This window comes from Bufo gargarizans, unplaced genomic scaffold (assembly GCF_014858855.1).
Source record: "Bufo gargarizans isolate SCDJY-AF-19 unplaced genomic scaffold, ASM1485885v1 original_scaffold_2115_pilon, whole genome shotgun sequence".
Taxonomy (NCBI): Eukaryota; Metazoa; Chordata; class Amphibia; order Anura; family Bufonidae; genus Bufo; species Bufo gargarizans.
The window spans coordinates 38,412-57,882 of NW_025334649.1; the positions used below are offsets into that span (position 1 = coordinate 38,412).

Consider the following 19,471-nt stretch of genomic DNA (forward strand, 5'->3'; position numbering starts at 1 on the left):
CTACACCTGACCCCGGGGGACTCTATAGTCAGCGGCCCATATACTGTTCCTGCGCAGGGTCCTCTGCTGTCTACACCTGACCCCGGGGGGCTCTATAGTCAGCGGCCCACATACTGTTCCTGCGCGGGGGGTCTCTGGCCACGTCAATACTTGAAGCTGCTACATCTGAATGCAGACTGGTGTCCGGGGTCCGGCACGTTTTGAACATTGATGATTTCTGTCAGTGAATGGACACCGCCTTGTTTATATGCAGAGGTGGAAAACAACATATACCTCACAGCGGAGGATCTGTTACAACTGCATCCAGTGTAAACAATCATCAGTGCAGATCTCTCTCCTGCCCTGAAAGTCTGTTACAATGTATCAGTGCAGGTAAAACGTATCAGCCTGGAGCTCCGCTGACAGAAGATGGTCTCGACTCCGCCTGGGTTTTCAGCCTCTGGATGTAAACAAAACCTTGCTGACTGACAGCAAGCACAGGTCTTGAAAATGATGATGAACTAAAATGCAAAGTAAATGAGAAAGTTGCAGAAGGGTCCTGTGCAGGAATACGAGGCGACAGCCCCCACAAGTATACAAGCCCTGCGGGTCTGGTGGGCAGCGACCATTAAAAGAACAGCTCTTTGTGCCCATCCCCTGCCCAAGGAACTCACCCACAGAATATCATATTTAGGGAGCGTGAGGTGGGCACAGGCGGTGCTGCTGATCATGGTATGAGCCGCTTCTACAAGGGTCTCCAGTCCAGAGTCAGTGAATGGAGTCAATAGGGAGAGCGCTGCCTTATATACCCGCCACGCAGCGGATGATGCAACCCACGGAAAGACCGGGCACAGATGTTCTGTGTTAGAGAACGCAGACGGCAGATACTTCCCAAGACCACTTCCTGCCCATTAACCCTCTGCTTGTCCGAAGCTCTGGGGTTTGTGCCTTCTGTAAGGTCGGGGTGACGCCGCAGGCAGTGAAGGGGTTAAGACTGATGCAGAGACGGTTCCCAGAGGGGCCCGGGTTAATGACGGGTCCCGGCTTTCCCAGCCTGGAGCAGAGTTATATATAGAAGCCCATCTGGGCTGTGGGACGTCGCCCCTAACACCAGGGGCTGAGAGCGGGATAGCAGAGTGGACTGTGCGCAGGTACGGATGGACAGTGCTTTCCAGTCAAACTACAACTCCCAGCATGCTCTGCCTGTATTCGGCACAGGAAAAGGCATGGCCACCATAGCGTGGACTGCAACTAATGAAGCACAAACCATAGTGCAGATAGTCACAGAGCAGGGAAAACAGGAGGGGTACAGGGGCATGCCCTGGTAGAGGGTGGCATGAGGGCACAATAGACACTGGAGCAAGGAACATGGGGCACAACGGCCAGTGCGGCATCATGGATGTATGGTGGGCAGCGTCACAAGCAACAGAAGAACCCAGCCTGCAGGGCAGCCAGGAACATGACAAACATGGCATCAAGCAGTAGGGGGGCATCACAGCAAGCGGCATGAGAGACTGCAAACACTGCAAAAAGGGTCACGGGGAAGTGGCAAACGCTGCAGCAAGCGGCGTGGTAGAGGGACAGGCGCTGCAGCAAGCGGCGTGGTAGAGGGACAGGCGCTGCAGCAAGCGGCGTGGTAGAGGGACAGGCGCTGCAGCAAGCGGCGTGGTAGAGGGACAGGCGCTGCAGCAAGCGGCGTGGTAGAGGGACAGGCATGAGGGCGCGCTGACAAGAGGCACATTTGGCAGTGGCGCGTTATTCCATGTAGCTCAACACTGAGTAATAATACTGAGCGCTCACTGGAGCGTCCGTCATGTGGTCTTTTCCGTAGGGTCTGGCTGCGCCCCATGTATTTTGGGGGTACTCACTGCATGTCATCCAGCTTCCCCAGCAGACGCTCCGCCAGCTGCTTCTCTTTGGACTGTAAGATGTATCGGTCATTGGTCCTATACGACTCCAGCTCCCTCAGCTCCAGCTCTCCGGGGGTCATGCCGAGTACCCGTTTGGTCCTACATAAAGAATGCAGAGGAAGTGTCAGCAACTACAGCACAGGGTGTACAGGGACAGAAGGTCCGAGGGGGAGGGAGGCAGACGGGTCAGAAGGGGGGGAGGGGGAGGCAGACGGGTCAGAAGGGGGGAGGGGGGGGAGGCAGACGGGTCAGAAGGGGGGGAGGGGGGGAGGCAGACGGGTCAGAAGGAGGGGGGGGGGGAGGAGGCAGACGGGTCAGAAGGAGGGGGGGGGGGAGGAGGCAGACGGGTCAGAAGGAGGGGGGGGGGAGGAGGCAGACGGGTCAGAAGGAGGGGGGGGGGAGGAGGCAGACGGGTCAGAAGGAGGGGGGGGGGGGAGGCAGACGGGTCAGAAAGAGGGGGGGGGGGAGGCAGACGGGTCAGAAAGAGGGGGAGGGAGGCAGACGGGTCAGAAGGAGGGGGGGGGGGCAGACGGGTCAGAAGGAGGGGGGGGGGAGGCAGACGGGTCAGCGGAGGGGTCGGTAGAGGGGGAGGCAGACGGGTCAGCGGAGGGGTCAGTAGAGGGGGAGGCAGAGGGGCCAGGTGTTCCCCGACTCCCTTGATGAACCATGCGGGTGGGATCACGGACGCTCAGTAGTGACACTTACCTGAAATCTTCCAGCTGCCGGCAGATCTCTGGGATCTGATAACTCTGGATCTCGGTTATGTATTTCTTCAGCGTGTCGTCCTGGATGAGGTCCAACCTCGTGCGATCTGTGATGGGGAACAATCACATCTTACTCATCACTAAGGGAAATCATCAGGCTCTGGGAGAACCGTCTGCAGACCCCTGTAATGCAACCATGGCTGTCCCTCATGGCTAGGAAAGGAGGGGGAGGAATATAGGTGGAAAAAAAATGTGGGGGATTCAGCCCGCACAACCCTGTGCAGGTGCACATTGCTATGGCGAAATACAGATACAAACGCAAAAACACAAATGCAATCGCACTCTGCAACCAGCACTCTGCCCTGCCTCCATGCTGGATGTTGAATGAGGCATTGGTGTACATTTTGGCCAAAGTGTAATAAGCCACTCACCACGTCAAGGTCGCCTCCATGAGTGGTCCCTAACACTAGTTCCTACCTGTTATAGGCCATGACAGCCACACAAAGTCCAGGGAGCGCAGGTACAGCATGCACGCCAAGCACACTCTGCTTTTAACCCCGTCCGGTGCCATTACAGCTTTCATCGGATCCAGGGATGCAAGTGCCAAATGGCTACTGGTAGGTGCTATATAAGCAGACTCAGTTTTATACTGACTTTAAAACCAGCCTCCAGGGCAGACTAACTGGTCAGGTGTGCATGACTGCATGGAGATCGCCACGCCTCCAATATATACTACAAAGAAAAAATGTGGGGGGTTCAGCCCGCACAACCCTATGCAGGTGCACATTGCTATGGCGAAATACAGATACAAACGCAAAAACACAAATGCAATCGCACTCTGCATTTGGCTCCTGGAGAAGTATATAGTGGGCTCAGCATGCATGTTGGCACTTGCATCCCTGGATCCGATGAAAGCTGTAATGGCACCGGACGGTGTTAAAAGCAGAGTGTGCTTGGCGTGCATGCTGTACCTGCGCTCCCTGGACTTTGTGTGGCTGTCGTGGCCCATAACAGGTAGAAACTAGTGTTAGGGACGACTCATGGAGGCGACCTTGACGTGGTGAGTGGCTTATTACGCTTTGGCCAAAATGTACACTAATGCCTCATTCAACATCCAGCATAAAAGCAGGGCAGAGTGCTGGGTGCAGAGTGCTGGGTGCAGAGTGCTGGGTGCAGAGTGCTGGGTGCAGAGTGCTGGGTGCAGAGTGCTGGGTGCAGAGTGCTGGGTCCAGAGTGCTGGGTCCAGAGTGCTGGGTCCAGAGTGCTGGGTCCAGAGTGCTGGGTCCAGAGTGCTGGGTCCAGAGTGCTGGGTCCAGAGCGCTGGGTCCAGAGTGCAGAGTGCTGGGTGCATTTGTGTTTTTGCGTTTGGAGGAATATAAGTGAGGACTGAAAGGGTTAAGTTTTCTGGAAGTAGCAGGAAATAAACTTCTGCTGTTCCCATTAGAATAGGGGTAACTTGCTGAATGTTCCGCATTACCACATGTGACCAGGAGATGGCGCAATCTGTGCACAGAATATACTGCCAGCTCTATGGAGGGAGGAGACAGGAAAGGCGTGCGCGGCGTTGGTCAGCGATTGTGCCTCAGACTAGAGCGTCCTCACCGCACAAAGGCGGCTGCAGCATCAAACAGCATCGCCCCAAACCCACCGACCAGAACATCAGCCTTAAAGGGCAACTCCACCCAAAACTGACACTGGGGTCTTATTTAATTAGGACAAGCTAAGTGAATAGTGGAGGGGTCCTAGGTTCAGGATCCTGGTCTGGTGTCGCTCGGGAGGACCCGCGTTAGAGGATAGTACATTGATTTCAATGGGAACTGTGTAATACTTCATTTTCCCTGTAGGGGCGCTGCAGGTGAAATGAGCACTTGCTTCAGGATTCTTCAGTGTCCTCTCAGCCTCCATTAATGGCCGGGGCTAGTGGTGTTCTTTGAAGGGAAAGGTGAGAGGTCAGTGCCCTCGTCACATAACACTGTGACCTCTGCCCTACAGTCCGGCACCCATGGGGTGTATAGCCACATAATGATCTGTGTGTCAGTATATTCTGCATCTCATTCTATTCCTGACTTCTACAAGTGGGTGTAGTTTATCGGAAGGGCTCATCATGTTCTCCACCTTCTGTATACATGCATCCAGGTCAGCAGGATCAACCCCATTAAACCATAATAGCGGATAAGAACGATACCCTTATTATGACTCTTTGTGGCCCAATTACTGAGAAAAAAAAAATGCAAATTACATAACTTGAGCACCGAGAGGCTGGCCGGAGTCCTCGGAGCATCCGTTTGTCACACCCACTTCAGCCCCTCCCCCTTCTTCTGGATAGACAGGGCTAGTCTTAGAGTGCCTGCTGCCCTCCTAGTGCCAAGACCTGTATTCTCCTGCAGGATACCACCCTGTGTGACAAACAATATGGCCGACGGGTCCAGAGACCTGACTCATCAGACATCCAGAGGGCGCCGCTGAGCAGGGTCATGATATTAGCATTATTTAAGGGGGCAAGAACTTTATGCCTTTAAAATCCTCTGCAATCTCTGGAGGGTCCCTCCCCCCCCCCCCCAAATAAGTACTCACCCAGGTCAAAGGACACGCTACTCGGAATTGGGACCCGCAAAATCTGTAGGGAAGAAAGAGAAGCGATGAGAGCGGCGGCGGCGGAGGAGTCAACACCAGGAGCTGCAGACGCTGAGGAATGCCTGAGTCACGGGTGAACAACGCAGAGATCTGCCCCGGGGCTGATGTTTGTACAAGAGCTGCAATCATTATCAGCAGCCGACGGAGAGGTGCTCCAAGAATCACACGACTAATGGGCCCGTCACCCCTACACAGCGGAGGCAGAGCTGCCAGGAGTGACTCTCCGCATCCCAACACCAGGCGGTTTAATGTCACCTAAAGAGGCTCTGCGCCAATTTAGAAATAAGACTTTGTAGGATATCATAGCGCAAGTTCTATATATCTGTATGTAGTAATCTCCTGAGCTCCCTCTAGTGGTGGCTGTATATATCTGTATGTAGTAATCTCCTGAGCTCCCTCTAGTGGTGGCTGTATATATCTGTATGTAGTAATCTCCTGAGCTCCCTCTAGTGGTGGCTGTATATATCTGTATGTAGTAATCTCCTGAGCTCCCTCTAGTGGTGACTGTATATATCTGTATGTAGTGATCTCCTGAGCTCTCTCTAGTGGTGGCTGTATATATCTGTATGTAGTAATCTCCTGAGCTCCCTCTAGTGGTGGCTGTATATATCTGTATGTAGTAATCTCCTGAGCTCCCTCTAGTGGTGGCTGTATATATCTGTATGTATTAATCTCCTGAGCTCCCTCTAGTGGTGGCTGTATATATCTGTATGTAGTAATCTCCTGAGCTCTCTCTAGTGGTGGCTGTATATATCTGTATGTAGTAATCTCCTGAGCTCCCTCTAGTGGTGGCTGTATATATCTGTATGTAGTAATCTCCTGAGCTCCCTCTAGTGGTGGCTGTATATATCTGTATGTAGTAATCTCCTGAGCTCCCTCTAGTGGTGGCTGTATATATCTGTATGTATTAATCTCCTGAGCTCCCTCTAGTGGTGGCTGTATATATCTGTATGCAGTAATCTCCTGAGCTCCCTCTAGTGGTGGCTGTATATATCTGTATGTAGTAATCTCCTGAGCTCCCTCTAGTGGTGGCTGTATATATCTGTATGTAGTAATCTCCTGAGCTCCCTCTAGTGGTGGCTGTATATATCTGTATGTAGTAATCTCCTGAGCTCCCTCTAGTGGTGGCTGTATATATCTGTATGTAGTAATCTCCTGAGCTCCCTCTAGTAGTGGCTGTATATATCTGTATGCAGTAAGCTCCTGAGCTCCCTCTAGTGGTGGCTGTATATATCTGTATGTAGTAATCTCCTGAGCTCCCTCTAGTGGTGGCTGTATATATCTGTAGGTAGTAATCTCCTGAGCTCCCTCTAGTGGTGGCTGTATATATCTGTATGTAGTAATCTCCTGAGCTCCCTCTAGTGGTGGCTGTATATGTCTGTATGTAGTAATCTCCTGAGCTCCCTCTAGTGGTGGCTGTATATATCTGTATGTAGTAATCTCCTGAGCTCCCTCTAGTGGTGGCTGTATATACCTGTATGTAGTAATCTCCTGAGCTCCCTCTAGTGGTGGCTGCATATATCTGTATGTAGTAATCTCCTGAGCTCCCTCTAGTGGTGGCTGTATATATCTGCATGCAGTAATCTCCTGATCTCCCTCTAGTGGTGGCTGCATATATCTGTGTGTAGTAATCTCCTGAGCTCCCTCTAGTGGTGACTGTATATATCTGTATGTAGTAATCTCCTGAGCTCCCTCTAGTGATGGCTGTATATATCTGTATGTAGTAATCTCCTGAGCTCCCTCTAGTGGTGGCTGGATATATCTGTATGTAGTAATCTCCTGAGCTCCCTCTAGTGGTGGCTGTATATATCTGTATGTAGTAATCTCCTGAGCTCCCTCTAGTGGTGGCTGTATATATCTGTATGCAGTAATCTCCTGAGCTCCCTCTAGTGGTGGCTGGATATATCTGTATGTAGTGCTGCGACCCTTTCCTAGAGGTTTGACCCCATGGATCATAAGCTGCCGGCAGCTCCCCCCCATACAGATGTCAGAAGGCTCCTCTGCTGGCGAATACTCACCGCTCCCTTCATCAGGAACGTGTTGTAGAAATCTGTAAAGGATTTCTTTCCCTCCTTGGCTGAAAGGCTCCTTAAAATTTCCACATGTAAGAAGCAGAGCTGCAGAGAGAGGAGAGGAACAGAGGTCAGGGGGCAGTGCACCAGAGAGACTGCCATCCAGCCACCAAGCAGGAATCTGCTGCCACTTGCTGGCCGGCTGCCAGTGAGCGCTTCCACCACGTGTGCACGCACAGGGTTCATATGACATTAGAAAACATCTCTTAAGAAACAGCGCCACTTTTCTTCATGGCTCACTCTGGTATTGCAACTGAAAGCGCTATAAATCACCAAGACTATGGGTAGTGCGGTAGACTTTGCGCCATAAATCTGCGAGACTACGGGTAGTAGGGTTAGGGTGGCCAGATGTCCGGTTTTCTGCCTCCATGTCCTGCGCAGGCCCTGGACGGACGCAGGGATGTCCTCCTTTCTCAGTAGCTCACGCTCAGGCAGCAGCATTGTGCTCTATAAGGGTGAGCTGCAGCTACTACTGACCGAGACTAGAGCCCGCGGACATGACTGTGGCTGACGGAGAGTTAGAGAAGCGTCCGGGCTGCTCCCAGCTCACCTTCCCGTATTCATGCCCCCCTCCTTTTGTCGGCAGTGGGGGCGTAGTTTAACAGTTTTGGGGGGGCGTGGGTCGGTGAGGTCCGGCTTTAAGGAGGGAAGCCAATCGCCACCCTAAGTGAGGTAGACTGAGCGCCGTAAATTACTGAGACCATGGGCAGTGCGGTGGACTGTGCGCCACTAGCGCCGTAAATTACTGAGACTATGGGCAGTGCGGTGGACTGTGCGCCAATAGAGCCGTAAATTACTGAGACTATGGGCAGTGCGGTGGACTGTGCGCCAATAGTGCCGTAAATTACTGAGACTATGGGCAGTGCGGTGGACTGTGCGCCAATAGCGCCGTAAATTACTGAGACTATGGGCAGTGCGGTGGACTGTGCGCTAATAGCACCGTAAATTACTGAGACTATGGGCAGTGCGGTGGACTGTGCGCCAATAGCGCTGTAAATTACTGAGACTATGGGCAGTGCGGTGGACTGTGCGCCAATAGCGCTGTAAGCTACTGAGACTATGGGCAGTGCGGTGGACTGTGCGCCAATAGCGCCGTAAATTACTGAGACTATGGGCAGTGCGGTGGGCTGTGCGCTAATAGCGCCGTAAATTACTGGGACTATGGGCAGTGCGGTGGACTGTGCGCCAATAGCGCTGTAAATTACTGAGACTATGGGCAGTGCGGTAGACTGTGCGCTAATAGCGCCGTAAATTACTGAGACTATGGGCGGTGGACTGTGCGCTAAGAGCGCCGTAAATTACTGAGACTATGGGCAGTGCGGTGGACTGTGCGCCAATAGTGCTGTAAATTACTGAAAATATGGGCAGTGCGGTGGACTGTGCGCCAATAGTGCCGTAAATTACTGAGACTATGGGCAGTGCGGTAGACTGTGCGCCAATAGTGCCGTAAATTACTGAGACTATGGGCAGTGCGGTAGACTGTGCGCCAATAGCGCTGTAAATTACTGAGACTATGGGCAGTGCGGTGGACTGTGCGCTAATAGCGCCGTAAATTACTGAGACCATGGGCGGTGCGGTGGACTGTGCGCTAAGAGCGCCGTAAATTACTGAGACTATGGGCAGTGCGGTGGACTGTGCGCTAATAGCGCCGTAAATTACTGAGACTATGGGCAGTGCGGTGGGCTGTGCGCTAATAGCGCCGTAAATTACTGAGACTATGGGCAATGCGGTGGGCTGTGCGCCAATAGCTCCAGGTCTATGGTGGTCAATACACACCCAATGGTTACGATTTCTGATAATCTGACTTTTCCCATAGCAACCAATCACAGAAGAGATTTCATTTTTCATACACACAGTAGGAGATGAAAGCAGTGCTCTGATTGGTTGCTATGGGCAACAGGTTCCCATATCAACAGTTCTATAAATCTCCCCTCATAGGCCAAAAAGTGAGGTCCATAGCAACCAATCAGAGCTCAGCTTTCACTTCTCCATAGCAAGTCTAAAAATGAAGCAAGTGATGCGATTGGTTGGCTCCGTCCTGGTCCACCATAGAGTTTATAAAAGGATCCAAAGCGAGCGACATTCCCGCTGCCGGATCCATGTAATTAATGGCCGTGCAGAGAAACGCATAAACAGTATAAATTCAGTAACAGGAGCCCCATAAACGACACTGAGGAGGAGACATTTATAGACTGGGGGGGGGATGCGGCGCACGTGAAGGAGGCATCACACACCTGTAATAACCGGGGCGAGCATCTGAGCAGCATGGAGGAGAGAAAGAGAAGAAGCACATTACCCACAACATCACACCAGGGGCTGGGCGATTTCAGGGAGGCTGTCGGCACATGGGATATGGGTCCTGAAAAATGCCCACCTACAATATCATACTTACCAATGGTAAATTCATCCACTGCTTACATAAGCCCCGCCCCTGGGACACCTAAAACCCAATTGTGAAAATCGCTTGCATAAGCCCCGCCCGTGGGACACCTAAAACCCAATTGTGAAAGCCGCTTACATAAGCCCCGCCCCTGGGACACCTAAAACCCAATTGTAAAAGCCGCTTACATAAGCCCCGCCCCTGGGACACCTAAAACCCAATTGTTAAAGCCGCTTACATTAGCCCCGCCCCTGGGACACCTAAAACCCAATTGTGAAAGCCGCTTACATTAGCCCCGCCCCTGGGACACCTAAAACCCAATTGTGAAAGCCGCTTACATTAGCCCCGCCCCGGGACACCTAAAACCAAATTGTAAAAGCCGCTAAGATTAGCCCCGCCCCTGCAATGCAAGAAACCTGACCAGTCCGAATTTACCAGGACTGTCACTGAAAATGAAGGACTGTTGGTAACTCTGCAGGAGGGCCTCATGAATCTGCAGACTGAGCCGCTCCCGTCCCGCGGTCAGGTAGGTCTCTCCGATATGTGGTCATTAGATTTATATATCAGGGACCGAATCCTGGAAACCTCTTACGCCTCAGCGGGAATAAAACTACGGAAGTACAATCCGGACAGCGCGAGGCCGGATCCGGGTCAGAGGTCGGACGGCCACTTACCAGGGGGCTCGGGTCAAACTGGAGGACGACATGGTGCAGGAAGACCATGATGTAAGCCGGGTGGTCCTTCACCAGCTCAATACTCTGGAAGTAACTCTGCTGGTCGTCCACATTCTGAGGAGACAAACCGGGGAAGAGTCAACGGGGCGGACCAGAGGAAAAGAGGGAGCGGTAAAGAATGGAGACAGTCAGGAGGGCGAGAGGGAAGAATAGAGACAGTCAGGAGGGCGAGAGGGAAGAATAGAGACAGTCAGGAGGGCGAGAGGGAAGAATAGAGACAGTCAGGAGGGCGAGAGGGAAGAATAGAGACAGTCAGGAGGGCGAGAGGGAAGAATAGAGACAGTCAGGAGGGCGAGAGGGAAGAATAGAGACAGTCAGGAGGGCGAGAGGGAAGAATAGAGACAGTCAGGAGGGCGAGAGGGAAGAATAGAGACAGTCAGGAGGGCGAGAGGGAAGAATAGAGACAGTCAGGAGGGCGAGAGGGAAGAATAGAGACAGTCAGGAGGGCGAGAGGGAAGAATAGAGACAGTCAGGAGGGCGAGAGGGAAGAATAGAGACAGTCAGGAGGGCGAGAGGGAAGAATAGAGACAGTCAGGAGGGCGAGAGGGAAGAATAGAGACAGTCAGGAGGGCGAGAGGGAAGAATAGAGACAGTCAGGAGGGCGAGAGGGAAGAATAGAGACAGTCAGGAGGGCGAGAGGGAAGAATAGAGACAGTCAGGAGGGCGAGAGGGAAGAATAGAGACAGTCAGGAGGGCGAGAGGGAAGAATAGAGACAGTCAGGAGGGCGAGAGGGAAGAATAGAGACAGTCAGGAGGGCGAGAGGGAAGAATAGAGACAGTCAGGAGGGCGAGAGGGAAGAATAGAGACAGTCAGGAGGGCGAGAGGGAAGAATAGAGACAGTCAGGAGGGCGAGAGGGAAGAATAGAGACAGTCAGGAGGGCGAGAGGGAAGAATAGAGACAGTCAGGAGGGCGAGAGGGAAGAATAGAGACAGTCAGGAGGGTGAGAGGGAAGAATAGAGACAGTCAGGAGGGTGAGAGGGAAGAATGGAGACAGTCTGGAGGGTGAGAGGGAAGAATGGAGACAGTCTGGAGGGTGAGAGGGAAGAATGGAGACAGTCTGGAGGGTGAGAGGGAAGAATGGAGACAGTCAGGAGGGTGAGAGGGAAGAATAGAGACAGTCAGGAGGGCGAGAGGGAAGAATAGAGACAGTCAGAAGGGTGAGGGGCAGAATGGAGACAGTCAGGAGGGTGAGAGGGAAGAATGGAGACAGTCAGCAGGACTATGGTGAAGTGTAGTCAGTGAACCCACAACCAGCGCCCATAGTGTCACAGGATTTAGATAAAGAAGGGAGCACAAAGGGTTAAGGACATAGAGTTCCCAGCCACTTACCGGCTCGATGTCGTTCTCGAAGTCCTCGTCCTCGGCTCCAATGATTGACACGGCGCCCATGGAGTGGAATCCCTGAGGAGAAACGGAGACCGTGGACTAAGGAGAAGCACAAACCATGGCGCCTGCCACATCAGTGCCCTCTTCAGCAGAGGGAACCCCATCAGTGCCCTCTTCAGCAGAGGGAACCCCATCAGTGCCCTCTTCAGCAGAGGGAACCCCATCAGTGCCCTCTTCAGCAGAGGGAACCCCATCAGTGCCCTCTTCAGCAGAGGGAACCCCATCAGTGCCCTCTTCAGCAGAGGGAACCCCATCAGTGCCCTCTTCAGCAGAGGGAACCCCATCAGTGCCCTCTTCAGCAGAGGGAACCCCATCAGTGCCCTCTTCAGCAGAGGGAACCCCATCAGTGCCCTCTTCAGCAGAGGGAACCCCATCAGTGCCCTCTTCAGCAGAGGGAACCCCATCAGTGCCCTCTTCAGCAGAGGGAACCCCATCAGTGCCCTCTTCAGCAGAGTGAACCCCATCAGTGCCCTCTTCAGCAGAGTGAACCCCATCAGTGCCCTCTTCAGCAGAGTGAACCCCATCAGTGCCCTCTTCAGCAGAGTGAACCCCATCAGTGCCCTCTTCAGCAGAGTGAACCCCATCAGTGCCCTCTTCAGCAGAGTGAACCCCATCAGTGACCAGTTCAATAAATACAACGTTTTCCACCCATCAGACTAATGGTGCCCCACCCGACCGCTCGCGGCTGCTGTTCGGAGACCTCCTGACCCGCTGCTTCATGCCCCTCGTCCTGCCCCGTTTGCCCCTATTCTGCCCCATCCTTGGCACGTTCTACGTCTGCAGGACGCTGGTGTCACCCGCCTGCAGGAAGCAGATGAAGTGTCAGGAAACTGCCCGTTATACCGCGGGAGAACTTATCTGACCTCAGAGGCGTCCGGTAACCACAGACACAACGCGAGAAGCAGGACGCGGCGCTCCGACCCTTCAGGATAACGACCTGCGAACCATGGACGACGCTCTAGAGGCCCCTGGTGACCTGCAGCCCACGACAACCACCCCTCTATCTGATCCTCTCTGCCGAGCTCGGGGGTGGGGGGGCACTGGTTTTCCTGCCGATACTGGAGCGATAATCTGCAGCGACCAGCACAGGAAGTGACAGCCACATTCATGGAACTTCCTGTCAGAGTAAAAACGGCCGCGCAGGACTAATGTCCCTACGAGACGGCGCGTTCACAGGAAGCTCGTTCCCGATAATCAGGATAAAAGATGCCCGATTATCGGCGGCACATCTTGAGTAGCCCTGCGTGGCAGGCACTGCATTACGGCAATCCTGCGCGGCGGGCACTGCATTACGGCAATCCTGCGCGGCGGGCACTGCATTACGGCAATCCTGCGCGGCGGGCACTGCATTACGGCAATCCTGCGCGGCGGGCACTGCATTACGGCAATCCTGCGCGGCGGGCACTGCATTACGGCAATCCTGCGCGGCGGGCACTGCATTACGGCAATCCTGCGCGGCGGGCACTGTATTACGGTAACCGTTAATTTGATTGGGCGGTACAGTGAGAAACGGCAGCGAGGCGCCTGTGGCACCTGCTTTACCGCCGCCGTTACTATGGGCGCCAATGACAGCCAGTCAGGCCTTATTCGCAGTCCTAGAGCAGCTCAGGACTCGCACCGCACTACATCAGGCTTACTGGGGGTAACCTGAAAGCCCCTCCCCTTCTACCGACACGATATGGCGCGGCGGGTGCGCAGAGACCACGCTGGCGGCACTCACCCCGTCTTCTTGATCCATCTTGATGGTCTTCTAGACGGGCGAGGACCTGCAGAGACGAAAGGAAGAGTCAGTGAACGTCTGCCCGGACAGCAACTATCCAACCCCCACCTGGAACACACCCAGGAGCACGTGATGTAGCAGAGCCGAGCTCGTTATAATGGCCAAATTGTCAACAAACCGTGCAGTCCTAAGGAGGTAAATGGCAAATTCAGCTCTGCTAAACTGTAGTCCCAGAGAGCACAGGCGATCAGGACACAACGCTGTGCACACACAGCTCTACTACATATTTATATGCACACACATACAGATGTAGCAGAGTTAATGCTGCAATACCACCTACTGCCACGTACAGAAGTGTGTGCACCTTGTGAAGGATGCGTCTACTCTCCTGACCTGTACATGCTGGTAACAATTCCGGAACTGTCGGTTGTGCTGTTCCTCTTTTATTCCTCCAGGAAATATAGGATTAAATTAACCGGGGGTAACAGCCAGGGGCGTGCCCCTGCACCGTCTGATGGTGCCCAACCAGTGCTGCCAGACTGTATGGACAGCAGCTAATCATCAATGTCTTCATACATTTCCAAGAGGAATAACAAAGTAATGGCGCACCACATGTCTAGGGAGGCATGCCTAGGATTGTGAATTCCTAAAACAGACAAGTCAGGAGAGTGGTCCGGTCCAACAGAGCCTGCACAAAGGGCGCTGAAAGTTTTGCAAAAGTCTGTATACATACACCCATGTATTCCACATGAAATAACAACTTAGCAAGATATTTTCTTAAAACTCTTGAGTTCTGCCATTCCTCTGTTATTCCTCCTGGAAAAGTGAATCAACCACTGAGCGTTCCAAGCTGGGGGCGTGTCCCTGCACAGTTTGACACTGTCCAATCCGTGCTGTCAGAACAGCCCACTTAACAAGGGTGGGTGCTAATGTATTCACACATTTCCAGGAGGAGTAGCAGAGGAACACTAAGTTCTCAGAAAAGATGCTCTGCCATTGATCGTGAGGAATACAGGCTTTTACTAAAACAGACACAAAATCCACATAAGGCAACGTTCACACGACCGTATGTGTTCTGTAGTCTGCAAAAAAACGGATGACATCCGTATGGCATTCATTTATTGGCGGATCCATTGTAACAATGCAAAGCGGACAAGCATAGGACATGTTCTATCTTTTTTGCGGGGCAACGGATGCGGAGAGCACACGGCGTGCTGTCTGCATTTTTTGCGGACCCATTGAAATTAATGGGTCCGAATCCTATCCGAAAAAAAAACAGAACAGACACGGAAACAGAATCCGTTCGTGTGAATGTAGTCTAAACCTGCAACAAACGACACAAAGGGCGCCAACATTTTTGCAGAAGCCGTTACACATGTGCACGATAGGATGAGCGCCGCCTTTTTGCTGGTGGGTAACATGATGGCATGGCGTGTTAACCCCGCGCCGTGTACAGGACGGGCGGATGAGGGGGGTGATAGCTGACGGGTGCAGAATGTGAAGCAGGTGGCGGCCTGACAGGAGGAGGAGAGGGAGGAATCCCAGGTATGCCAGACCTCTCCACCTCCCACGGGCGCCCAGCAATGGTGGCACAGGACCGCCACTGCCGTCACCTCCTCCCTCAGAATGCCAGCTGCTGCCCAGCGGAGGGGACGGCAGGAATGTGCAGAATAATCCCTGTGACACCTGCCAGCTCAGTGCCCTCTGTCATGCCACATTAACCCTTTGAGTGCCTCGTCTGTGACACAGCAGCTCCGTGCCCTGTCATGCCCACCTTAACCCTTCATGTGCCTTGCCTCTGACACACAGCAGCTCAGTGCCCTCTGTCATGCCCATGTTAACCCTTCAAGTGCCTCACCTCTGTGACACACAGCAGCTCAGTGCCCTCTGTCATGCCCATGTTAACCCTTCAAGTGCCTCGCTTCTGACACATGGCAGCTCAGTACCCTCTGTCATGCCCCCGCTAACCCTTCATGTGCCTCGTCTGTGACACACAGCAGCTCAGTGCCCTCTGTCATGCCCACGTTAACCCTTAATGTGCTTAGTCTCTGTGACACACAGCTGCTCAGTGCCCTCAGTCATGCCCCCGCTAACCCTTCGTGTGCCTCTTCTGGCACACAGCAGCTCAGTGCCCTCTGTCATGCCCACTCTAACCCTTCGTGTGCCTCTTCTGGCACACAGCAGCTCAGTGCCCTCTGTCATGCCCACGCTCGCTGGCACTGCTCATAGGAAGATCTCATAGTCCTGGCTCTAAAACTCCCAACTCCTCCCCGGCGAAGGGAAAACTTAATGAAACTGATTTACACATTGAAGGAAAAACCTCGTAAAACCTGCGCCCAAAATAAACGCGCAGTGGGTGCAGTCACATGACAGATGAGCGAGAACTTTCCGCTGGTGAGACATCCAAAGGAGAAACGTTCAATGAAATAACTGCAGGACCGCTTACAAAGATGAGCTACAGTCTGAAGCAAGCGGCGCCTGCAGTGTAAAGAATGGAGGCTTTCACTCTGGTCGCCATGGCTACTTATATAGATGTGGATCATCAGTCATAACGCACAGCTGGCATGTTTGGGAGGCAGGAGGTGTTTCATTTCCCTGCAGCGCCTCCACAGGAGAAATTAGGTATTACATGTGTAATGCACAGACCTGAGGCGCCCTCCAGTTACTACAGTTATGGTTACAGCGTGTTACCACTTCCGCACCCTGCTACTGTCTTTATTGGTCCTATAATGTTATGTAACTGTTCATATGTAATTCACCAGCAGGTGGCAGCAAAACTGGGATACAGTTAGATAGAATGGAACCTTCCACCCCCCCCCCATGGTGTGTCGCGAGGAAGACCTTCACCCAGCAGAGGGCAGTGATCCAAACAGCCCGCCTCCACAGAGGAACCATTCTTGCAGCAGAAGGAACTAAAGTGTTCCGTACAAGTTCCCAGGAGGACAAAGAAATTGACTGCACCCCTACAGGAAGTGGAAGAGGCAGCCATCTTGGAAAAGGGAAAATACAGTTCCTGAGAAGCAACGTCCAGAGGTCTGAGTGAGTACTGCTGGGGAAAATAACCCGGCTAAAGACTGTTGGAGCCATTATCTGGCTGCCAGAGCATCGTCCTCCGCAAAATTGAGCAGTTGCAGCGACTCTTAAAGCAGCCACGCACCAATTCTGCTGCCGTCGCCCATAGCAACGCGCACTTAAATCGCATTTCAGGTTACACCGACCCCTCTAGTCTGGTACAGGGTATCATAAGCCATGTCTGACAGCGAAGATACCACCCACTCGCACCGCAGTGATCCAGCAGCTGCAGCCACGAGCATCATGCCTCTTACTATGCCATACCATTTTGGGGCACCTCGGCCACGTAATTCAGGAGAAGCCCACCAAGAACATCCCCAGTATGCCAATGATCTGCTCAAAGAGGAGGATGACACATGGCAGAATGACCTTGCCCGATAGAAGGCCCGCAGGAGGAGTGCATTACAGGACCTGATAAAGAAAGAGGAAAAAAGGAAAAAGATGGAGGACGCTTAGCGGAGAAGGAGACCTATCAGAAAGAAGAAAGAGCGCAGAGAAAGGGAATTGCACGAGTCCTCCAAGACTTCCTCTTAGCCGCCTGCTGAAGACAGCACACCTGGTATGACACTACCAGATCCTCCAAGCACTGAAAGTGACCTATCCACCGGTGAGGAGTCCACCGATACTGCTCCATGGACTCCGGAACCTCCACCGAATGCGGAGCTCCTCGCTATGAAAGACCAAGGGTCTATCCTTTATTGCTGTCTGGTGACCTTCCAAGAAAAGGCCAAGGCTTACAGAGGATCCTCCAGAAGACGGCGATCCTTCAATTCCAAGTTCTGCCACAGAAGGCCACCAGGAGATCACAGATGAAGCTTCTGCTGGAGTCACAGCTGCAGAGAGCCCCAGAGCTAGCCGCTAGAAGGACTTTTACGACCTCAACTATGGGACCCAGGAGAAATATTTCCATCCCCTCCTGTAAGAGACCTTGTGCCGTAAGAACAACCGTCCATTGGACTACAGGAGCCACAACATGGACTACTTCTGACGAGTGAAAGCTAGTTGGCCTATTTTCAGTTTTTGTTGCCCTTGTTTGGCCCTCATCTGGATGGACATGCTTCATTAGAACTCCGCCCATCTTCAGTAACTTCACATCCCAAGTTGCGCCTAACAGTGCCAATCCCCTTTTTTCCCCCTTCTCAGGTTAAGTGGGAGCCCCCTTTGCAAAAAGGGTTCTCATCAAATTGCTGCTATTCTATGCATACCTCATGTGGATAGTTTGGTGCACTTGACAAGCCAAGCACTTAAAGGGCTGAACCCGGACATACCCTTATTTTCACCCCGGCAGCCCCCCTGAGCCTAGCATCGGAGCATCTCATGCTCCGATGCGCTCCAGTGCCCTGCGCTAGATCGCGCAGGGCACGGGCTCTTGTGTTTTCAATAACACACTGCCGGGCGGTAACTTCCGCCCGGCAGTGTGTTCGGTGACGTCACCGGCTCTGAGGGGCGGGCTTTAGCTCTGCCCTAGCCGTTTTACTAGCTAGGGCAGAGCCAAATCCCGCCCATCAGTGCCGTTGACGTCACCGGGGTTCCTGTCAGCCCCATAGAGAGCCCGGTACGTCACCGGAACTCAGAAAAATGCCTTTGCCCTGTGCAATTTAGCGCAGGGCAAAGGAGAGCATCGGAGCATGAACTGCTCCGATGCTCATGTGAGGGGGGGCTGCCGGGGGGGAAATGGAGGGATGTCCAGGTTCAGCTCTGAACCTGGACAACCCCTTTAAGGAAAAGACTCTAATGTGAATTTGATTGCATTATATATTTGCACTATTTTGGCACTAATTCTTTACCGTTTCAGCAACATTCAAGTATTTAGCCCATTGTCTGGACTCTGTTACGGGTGCCGCAATGTGATCCTATGCACTACAAATGGACCTTTCTAGCTCATATGGACTGCCTCTGAGGACGTCAATGTAGAGTCACAAATCAGGTCTAACAACGTCAAGGGTAACCCCGCTGCTAATGTGTGTGTAGAGGGATTAGCCCTCGTGGGAGTTCTGGGAAAGAACCAGCCCCCCTCCTACTTTGGTGTGTTCTAAGGCTTAGTGCGCAGCATTATGGATGCAAATGTTTAGTTACCTGTTCAGTCATCAAGGTGACGAAGTGTAAAGCATTACAAGGCCTTGGTGCTAGGAAGGGATTACAGGATGAAGCCACCCTTCTATTTGCGGGCATCTCATAGTATCGTGGAGGGATTACAATATATGACACCCCCACACTCCATATACGACTCTGGCCTAGTCCTGTGTGGAGTATTTGAGCGCTTAGTGCATTTTCTTTTTTGGTTCACTGGTTATACCGAGGGCGGTAGCTGTTTCTATGTATGCAATAGTCTATAGTCTTATGCAGAACTTTAACCTTCCTTGGGTACCCTTAGAGCACAACCTAAGCACAAGCAGAGGACGGCTTGGTTTTAAGTAAGGGGGAATGTAACACCCCAGAGTGGTGTTACCACTTCTGCACCCTGCTACTGTCTTTATTGGTCTAACCTCATGTCATCTTATGCATTTATTCCAGGTCCTATACACTGTGCATTTCTAATGTTATGTATGTAATATGCCTGGCTCACCAGCAGGTGGCAGCAAATATGGCAGAGCTACAGTTAGATAAAATTGAGGGTGGGACAGAAGTTATAGTCAGTCTAGTTTACCCCCAGCTAGGGAAAGGGTGTGCAGGGTCACATCTCTGCTGGATGTGCCCATGCCAGCCAGAGCACCCTAAGCTCTGCTGGCCATGGAGGCCAAAGCTTGAAGCCTCAGGAGCCATGAGGAAAGTTCCCTGGCATAACCTAGAGTCAGACTACAGAGAGAAGGTGCAGCATCCAGAAGAAGCTGAGTTATACAGCCAGCCTGTCAGTACAGCAGAGTCAGAGAGAAACAGA

At 52.7% G+C, this 19,471-nt stretch overlaps 1 protein-coding gene across 7 annotated transcripts in view; it reads right to left on the minus strand.

Annotated features, from left to right (window-relative positions):
• Positions 1 to 19,471, minus strand: part of ARHGEF1 (Rho guanine nucleotide exchange factor 1) — a 71,084-nt gene that overhangs the window by 34,830 nt on the left and 16,783 nt on the right. For 5 of the 7 annotated variants that reach the window (XM_044274893.1, XM_044274892.1, XM_044274898.1 and 2 more), the window contains exons 2-8: positions 13,522 to 13,567; positions 11,745 to 11,816; positions 10,354 to 10,467; positions 7,246 to 7,344; positions 5,168 to 5,210; positions 2,595 to 2,700; positions 1,848 to 1,988 (exon numbers count right to left, since the gene is read on the minus strand). In XM_044274893.1, the coding sequence (XP_044130828.1) occupies positions 1,848 to 1,988; positions 2,595 to 2,700; positions 5,168 to 5,210; positions 7,246 to 7,344; positions 10,354 to 10,467; positions 11,745 to 11,816; positions 13,522 to 13,539 (593 nt within the window). In that variant the 5' untranslated portion in view covers positions 13,540 to 13,567. Of the gene's footprint in view, positions 1 to 653; positions 772 to 1,847; positions 1,989 to 2,594; positions 2,701 to 5,167; positions 5,211 to 7,245; positions 7,345 to 10,353; positions 10,468 to 11,744; positions 11,817 to 12,472; positions 12,532 to 13,521; positions 13,568 to 19,471 lie in introns of those variants that run through there. The other 2 variants (XM_044274895.1, XM_044274899.1) reach the window with 2 other exon arrangements.